Source organism: Syngnathus floridae, chromosome 14, assembly GCF_059516105.1.
Source record: "Syngnathus floridae isolate MCC-2025c chromosome 14, RoL_Sflo_1.0, whole genome shotgun sequence".
NCBI lineage: Eukaryota > Metazoa > Chordata > Actinopteri > Syngnathiformes > Syngnathidae > Syngnathus > Syngnathus floridae.
In genome coordinates, this window is record NC_142426.1 from 7,554,017 (window position 1) to 7,561,758 (window position 7,742).

The window sequence follows — 7,742 nt, forward strand, 5'->3', positions numbered from 1 at the left end:
TATACGAAGGGAGCACGACTCGCGTAGCTCGTGTTTCTGTTATTCTTTATATCGGTAAGCTGCGGTTTAAGCCAGTTGACCAAAGTGACGAGATTATTTAAGACACAATTTTAGGCCATTCAAAAGAAGCAAATCGAGCGCCTTATGCCTAACAGCAGTATAGATGAATTATAAATAAGATTACCACAGAGAGCGCTTGGTGCCGTGCTGAATTTTATTCAGGCGTTCTCTGACACACACACATCTTCATACCAATGCAAAAAGGGAAGGCAGCAACAGTCTGTTGCCTGAATGCAAGTCCATTTAGAGCAAATGAGTCGGCATTCGATGAGGTGATGCTTCCAGCCTGCGCACGGGGCAGACTTTCAGGGTGATGCAAGATAGCGTTTGCAAATAAGACTGATATGGATTCAATTTGTGAGAATTGCATCTGAGGTTCAAGTGGATTTTAGCAAATCTAAAAGTGTTGTGGATGCCACATGCGGGGTCAATGAAAAGCAATTGTTAAGGCATTTCTAGGAACATTCAGAGGAAAGGTCTATGAAGCAGTGAGAAGCAAATTAGAAGTCATCTAGTAGTCCAATCGTTTCACAGTGATTCTTTGCTTCAAATACTGCCAGATACAACTATCCGCTGCTGTCACATTGTTTTTTTTTTTTTATATTTTCATCAAAATCACCTGAGGAATCCCAAGTATTAAATTCAAACGATGTTTGTGGCTTGCATAACAAAGACCCCATGGTTGGCACAGCAACTGTAACGTCCTTCCAAACAGACACAACACGTCATCAAACAGGAAGCGACTTGAACCAATAAATAATGTACCGAGCACGTGTCAACCCTTGGCCTATAAATGTTTTTCATTTGAGCGGTCGTTTGCTCAGGTCGCCCATTTGAATTTTATTTCAAACGCTGGACCGGACATTTGTGGTGGAACAAAGGAGAAGTAAAGCAAGCAACGGGGTCAAAAGAAGTTTGATGCAAATTAGCGTCGTCATGGAGGTCAGTGCAGCTCAATAAACGCTTCCATCTCCTCGGTGATGAGTCCTCTGTAAGGAAGTCTGTGCTTTTCCACCGCACGGGCTGCCAGGCACTGAAGGGTGATGTAGTTGAGCGGGTAGAGAGCCGGGTCACCCATATTGTGCTCGTCTAGCAGTTCGTAGGCCGCCTTCCTCCGCGCGTTGGTGGCGTCAAAGTGCGCCCCGGCCTTCATGAGAAGCACCATGATCTCTGGGCAGCCGTTGCAGGCGGCGATGTGCAGCGGCGTGTTGTTCTCGCAGTCCCGCGCGTCCACGTCGGCGCCGCACTCCAGCAGGAGCGACGCCACCGCCTGGGAGGGAAAGCGGCCCACGGGGTAGCGGCCCACCGACGTGGTTTCCTTATCCACGGCCATGTGGAGCGGCGTGAAGCCACAACGGCCGCGGGGATTCAGCTTCAGCAGGTGGTAGACCGTGTGCTTCTTCTGGTGCTCCTGCTCGGGGTTGCACTCCAGCTTCTCCAGCAGAAAGATGAGATGGAGGATAATGGCCAGCACCTTGGTGAACAGAGGCGCCTCGGGCGGATTGTCCTTCTGCGCCACGGCCCGCTCCACCTCCCGCACGCTTTTACCTAACACGGTCATCAGATCGTGGAAGGTGATGCGAGTTGACAGGGTGCCTTTGGCGCGGTCTTGAAGGGCAAAGGAGAACAGCTCGGCAAAGGACAAGAAGCTGGAGGCCGTCATGGGGCTGAGTGGGTCCAGGTTACTCTGCTGCATCTCCAAGGCGTATTTCCACAGACTGATGCATCTTTCAAAATTGCCAGAGTCTGCGTAGACAGCACCCCTGTAGCGGATGTAATAGGAGGTGTCCGGGTGGGATGGACCCAAGATGCGCTCGCGAACCAACAAGGCCTGCATCCTCATCTCGTCGGGGTCTGTGATCAGTGCCTCCAGCTCCTCTGCACTGTTCACCTCCTGCGCACAGCCGTAGGCCGGAACGGGGGCCCCGGGTGGGGGCTTGGTCAAGCACCCTGCTTTTTCCCCTGGCTGCCTGAGCTCCATGGCTCGTCTCCAGTACCTCATCGCTCCCAAAAGATCGCGCTTTTTATCCACAAAACTGGCTCCGAGCAGCTCGAGCGCATCTATGCATTCCTCCCTGGAAGTGCGGGGTTGGTGGGTGAGGTACTCCACAATGTTGGTGTGTCCCGTAACACTGGCGGCTAGGAGCGGGGTCATCCCGTAACCGTCCCGTTCCATGCGAGCGCTACACTTTAACAACAACTTCATGATGTCCAGGCTGCCTGACTCGGCGCAATCGTGGAGGGCCGTGTTTCCTTTGACACTTTTACGGTTGACATCAGCACCACGGTCCAGGAGGAACTTGGCTATCTCCTTGTGGCCCTTGTAGCAGGAAATCATCAGACAGGTGTGGCCGTGTCTGTTGGCCACCTCCATGTCAGCCCTGTGCTCCACCAGGTAGCGGACAATCTCCAAGTGGCCGTCAAAGCAGGCAGCTCGAAGCGGTGTGGAGTTAGTCAGAGTCGCGTTGTTCACCGAGGCACCGTGTTTTAAAAGAGTCTTGACCACCGCGAGGTGACCGGCAGCCGAAGCCGCCCACAACGGCGGAGCTCCTTCGATGGTCTCGCCGTCAAAGTTCACCGAGCCCCCGAGTTCGACATTAGCTTTACAATACTCAAGGAGGTACTCTACAACATCTAAGTGTCCATATCGCGACGCTATCAAGAGAAGAGTGCCTCCTTGTGTTTTCTCTTCGGCTAGAGCTTCGAGCTCTTCGGGAGTTTTGTTGCTCAGCAACTTCTGGATAAGTTTCAGCTTACCATCTCTGGCCGCGTTGAACACAGCAGTAGTTATATCCATGGTTATGGGCTCCGCGTTGCCTCACATGACATCAACCCCATAACCACTCGTTGACCATCAAAGAGATGAGTGTGGCTTTTAAAAGCGCGTAGAAGGAATTTTGCTCCGGGCTCTGCTTTGAGCTCTCATCTTGCTTCCATTTTGAGGGCGCTGGCAAGATGGCGAATGTGTCGCTCGACAGTTTTGTGTTTACGGTGGGGATGGGGCATTGTGGGTAATGTAGTTCACATTCACTACCTTTGGAGTAGCAGACGCATTTTCGCCGCATGCTAAACTTCATCTCCCACAATGCACTTGAATTAAATGCTCTAGGTTTGTTTGGTATTTAATTTTAGACAAACAAGCTACACTTACTGCCTTCCCTAAATGAGACGTATCACGTCAATGCTGCGTTAACACTTGACAAACCCAGCACTCCCTTTTATATACCACAAAAGTGTATATTTGTTATCTGAAAACGTATTCAAATAATAAATACAATAGTCATTATAAAATTTACTAACATATTTATATTTATTTATTTACTATTTATTGTACATTTTGTCTGAGTACAACACTGTATTTAAAATGCGTATAGTTAAAGTTGGATTGAGAGTTGAGTTAGTCTGGTAAAGCTTTCAGAATCTTTCAAAAAATGCCTTTAATGTGTTTTTCTTCTGTTTTCAGCATCATAATCATTTACAACATTGTCGCAATGACCCAAGATCCAGGTTAGTCACTTAGTGTCATTATACACTTTGACCAACAGAGAGCGCTAGGCTATAGTTTTCTAAGTGCGTTTTGCTCTTACGCCGTTCCACTGGTTCTCAAAACTTTTTTACACCAAGTACCACCCAAAAAATATTTGCAAGTACTCCGTAACGTTGTGGGCTCAATTAATAAAAATAATACAGAAATTTTCCCCAAGTGTATATCATATTTTTCAAGACATTATGTACACTTTAAACACACTGCACCTCAATACTAGAATACCAGAGGAAAATAACAAAACTTTAAATAATGATTCAATGGAAGTTGGATAAAAATAGCACCTAAATGCATATATATTGAATTTAATAAATATAATGGAGCTGCAATTCAGTGCTTCTTTGCAAGAGCCTGCATGCGTACATGCCATACTTTGGCAATCACCACTGTCTTATTGCATTTCATTGGAGACCATTAAAAGCTCAAAATTACCAACCTCAAAATACATTGGCTCATATTCTCTTGAGAAGGGTTATGTTTGCCCTTTGTTTCCGAAGTGCAATAAATCCACTATTTTATTTCCTGTTGCCCTTTACTCTGTGAGGTACATTTCAGTCAGATCTTTCTTTTCTAATATTAACCTTGAGAGAGACAATATTTCGTGCACAAGCCTCTCAAAGCCTCCTGTTAGACTTTCCTCTTGACACAAAGGACCACTTCTGTAGATTTGTGTGTGTGTGTGTGTGTTTTGAAACACTTCAACAAAGCTGGAATTAAAAACATTGACAGAAAAAACGTTGGATCATAGAGGAATTTATTGTTTTGACAGCAAGTTACTAGTACAGCAGCCTGAGGGTTGTTACATTCAGTAGCCAATACATTACCAAATACAAAGGCTATCAAAAACAAAATGGCATAATTCATTTGATAGCGCAGCTTATACATTTGGCATCCCATGTAAACTAGACCATTACAACTCATTAAAAAAAGCCAATACAAAGTACATTGTGCAGCTCAGGAGTAGGTTCTACTTTTAAACTGTAATTTGCAAGTCTGGTTTTTGGTTTGGCCTTTAATGTGCAAGATACATCTCCCATAATATCATCTGTCCAGTATTGATCAGATCTGTGAAGTGGAATGAAGATCGAAAAGGAAAAGCTCCGAAGATGAAGAGCTGCTGTCATTTTCGTCGGCCCAAGTCTTGACAAGGATTCCCTACAGGCCTGCGAGCAACTCACTAAGCAACACTTCCCGTTCTCCGAGAAGCATGTCTCTCTTCAAACTGGTTCCCTTGTTCACTACTTTTATCTTCATGGCTAGACTTTTGACTTGCGTCTTGGGGAGCGAGTCAAAAAAGAAATCCTCGTTAAAAACAGGATTCCTGCTATTCTTTATAATCGTGCTTCTCTGTTTCTGTTTCTTGCCGGGTTTCAGGTAAAGCCCCACACAGCAGTTGATGCTTTTAACGTCCGTCTGCTTGCTGTAAATGGCCTCCGCCTTTAGCACGCGAACCCTCAGCCGCGCCGCCTCTGGGTCGTAGTGCGTGCTGAGTCGGAGCGTCCCACCCTTGTGCAGGTTAATCGTGTGCTCGCGCTGCAGCGGGTCGGATGCCCAGGCCCTCGAGCTGCTCCCTTTGTATTTGCGGAGAGCCGGAGAAGTTGGGCAACGCGTCCGCCGGCGTTGCATGTTGGGGCTGTTGTCGGCGGAGCTGCAATCGTCCGTGGAGAGAGAGCTGTGGCGGGCCAACGAGCGCTTAGCACGAGATACCTTGAGACAAACGAGAAATGCAAACGTCAATTGTCTGTACCAAGAAAGACCTATAAAGTCAAATCAGTTGAATTTTTTAATCGTCGTTCACATCAGTAATTACAGTGGTTGTTTTATTTTGGCCCGTTTCTACCAGTCCAGTGTGCAGTTAGCTAGCTCGGTATGCCTCCAGAAGGTTTCTAGCTGAAGGAGCATCGATTTTTCAAGAGTGATTTTGCATAAAAACAGAACTCCTTGCCTTGTGGACCGTCTCTTGTGTGATGGAACGCAGGAGCGAGGCCGAGCGGGACAGCAGAGGAGAGTTAAAAGGGGACGAGTCCGCCGAAGAGCAGGTGTCACTCTCGCCGCCACTGAAGTAACGGTAGAGGTTGTTGTCAGCCGGGGTCAAATGAGTCCCCCCTTGAGAGCGCCTCTGGGAGTTTGGGGAGGTCAGAGGGCTGCTGGGGTCGCTGTGGAACAGGCTCTCCTTGCGCCGGGTGTGAGGAGACTCCACCAGTGTGGAGAACCCATAGGAGGTCTGGGCCTTGGGAACGTAAGGCAGCGACATTGCGGTCTGTGACTGAGGGTCTGCGTTTGTGTTGGCGTGCGACGTCACGGCGGCTGGCTCATCTGCGCTCTCTATTTGGATGATGTGACGATTTGCTGACTTTTGGAGATTGCGCCTGTCCCCTCCGAAACGGGAAAAGAGGCGAGGGCTGCACGGGTTTTTACTGCCTTGAGCTCTAGGACTCTGGACGCAGATGACGTGATCGGAGGTGGAGGGTCGCAAGGTGGAGCAATGCTGAGCCTTGGGAGTGGCTGGCTCTTCTGGTGGGCAGCAGATGAGTTTGGGGGGGATGAAGAAATTGGGGATCTTTTCGGGGGTGAGCACATTAGCGTACACAGACACCGGAATGGCCTCGGTGGTCTGTGAGGGCTGAGATTGGGATCCACTGGTCTCCATTTTGTTACGTAGCTTCTCCAGGAGCCACATGTCCACCTAGGAATGTCAAGCCATCAGTTCTGCATTAACAAGTAAATACACCATATATATACATATTTATATATATTACAAATATGATGTCTCTACAGGGTCAAATGATTTAATACAATAAAAAAAAAACATTTCTTGTGTGATGGAATGCAACAGGAGAGTCTATTTGATACTGTAGAATTTAACCAACCCCAAATAATAATAATAATAATAATAATAATAATAATAATAATAATAATAATAATAATAATAATAATAATAATCATTCCACACCACACATTTACTTAAACATACATTAAACAACTAACACACAAAAATGAGAAAAATATTTAAATAAGTGATTTGTAAGTGTTTAAAAAATGTGGAATTACTTTTCAATTACACCGTAACATTTGTTTCTCATATCAAAGTAAATACATACATTCCCTAAAATACAAAATAAACACAAAAACGATCAACTATAAATTTCAAACTCAACAAGAATTAATTACTTAAAAGGCATGATTTGATATTCATGCCTCAGCAAATGTAAATTCCACCACACCCCAAAGCATTAAACAAACTTTTTTTTTATGTGTAAAGACATCTAAATATTTTCTCAATACATTAAGAACAAAGTCGAACTTAGCTGAGAAAAAAAATCGGCTACATCTGGTCTAGCCGAATTACCTGTTCACTGCCGAACTTTGCCTTCTTCAGAACAGTTACAAAGTGACGTGTGCGACGTTCTCCGAGGTTATGTGCGCGACGAAACGTTCTGCTGCTTCCAGCGTGATCCAGAAGCAGGGAAAAAGCAGCGCAACGGGGCGCTCGTTTTATAAGACGAGCTGCGCTTCAGCCAGGAGCCAATCGGAACGTTGCGAAAGCTTCCAAGATATTGATCATCAAACGATTCACTTGCACGCGTGAGGTTCGGGAATCCAATTCAAAATGCCATAAAGGTTGTTCGGCATATCAAGTAGTTTTCCATAATAAATTCATCTTAAAAAAATAGTGACAGTCTTTACAATGACACCTAAATCTGGATTCCAAATCCATTTAATCTGCAAAATAATATTGTTTGTTTTTGTCTTCTTTTCTATCTTGATAAGTTTGTGTTAGATGAGAGAAAAAACATGTCCAGTCCAACGCATTGAGCTTTTTGCCAGGTGTTAAAGACGGAGGTGGATGAGCAGCAATCTCGTAGGTGTCACTTGGACCAGCCAGTGCTTTTGTTGCGTTTAATAAATAAAAATACAGCACTTCACATATTGTTTTGCCCAACAAGTGTAACTAATTACATTTCAATGAAATTGTAATGTGATTATAATCACTTTTGAAGAATTAGAGGCTGACTTGATCCCAGCATAAAATCACAAAAACAAAAGGACAAAGGCATCTCTTTACTATATTCTTATTCCGATTTCATCAAATCACGAGAACAACAAGAAAAAGTAACTGTACTTTCAATTATCTGCT

General features: G+C 45.4%; 2 protein-coding genes across 2 annotated transcripts; both read right to left on the bottom strand.

Moving 5' to 3' along the window:
- Nucleotides 1-196: 196 nt before the first annotated feature.
- fem1a (fem-1 homolog a) lies at nucleotides 197-3,050 on the bottom strand. The gene has a single exon (XM_088395672.1). It carries the CDS (start codon nucleotides 2,855-2,857, stop codon nucleotides 1,004-1,006), a length of 1,854 nt encoding a protein of 617 aa, XP_088251798.1. The 5' UTR covers nucleotides 2,858-3,050; the 3' UTR covers nucleotides 197-1,003.
- Nucleotides 3,051-4,341: 1,291 nt separating this feature from the next.
- Nucleotides 4,342-7,180, bottom strand: LOC148387455 (C2 calcium-dependent domain-containing protein 4C-like). The gene is made up of 3 exons (XM_088396393.1): nucleotides 6,954-7,180; nucleotides 5,550-6,290; nucleotides 4,342-5,311 (listed from the first exon to the last, which is right to left on the bottom strand). The coding sequence occupies exons 2-3, from the start codon at nucleotides 6,282-6,284 to the stop codon at nucleotides 4,760-4,762; spliced, it is 1,287 nt and encodes a 428-aa protein (XP_088252519.1). The 5' UTR covers nucleotides 6,285-6,290; nucleotides 6,954-7,180; the 3' UTR covers nucleotides 4,342-4,759.
- Nucleotides 7,181-7,742: the final 562 nt, after the last annotated feature.

Bases quoted from the DNA above. Each gene is read 5' to 3' on its own strand.
- fem1a (XM_088395672.1), bottom strand. From the start codon at position 2,857: ATGGATATAACTACTGCTGTGTTCAACGCGGCCAGAGATGGTAAGCTG.
- LOC148387455 (XM_088396393.1), bottom strand. From the start codon at position 6,284: ATGTGGCTCCTGGAGAAGCTACGTAACAAAATGGAGACCAGTGGATCC. The intron at 5,312-5,549 runs GCAAGGAGTTCT...GTTTGTCTCAAG, and splicing joins CACAAGAGACGGTCCACAAG to GTATCTCGTGCTAAGCGCTC.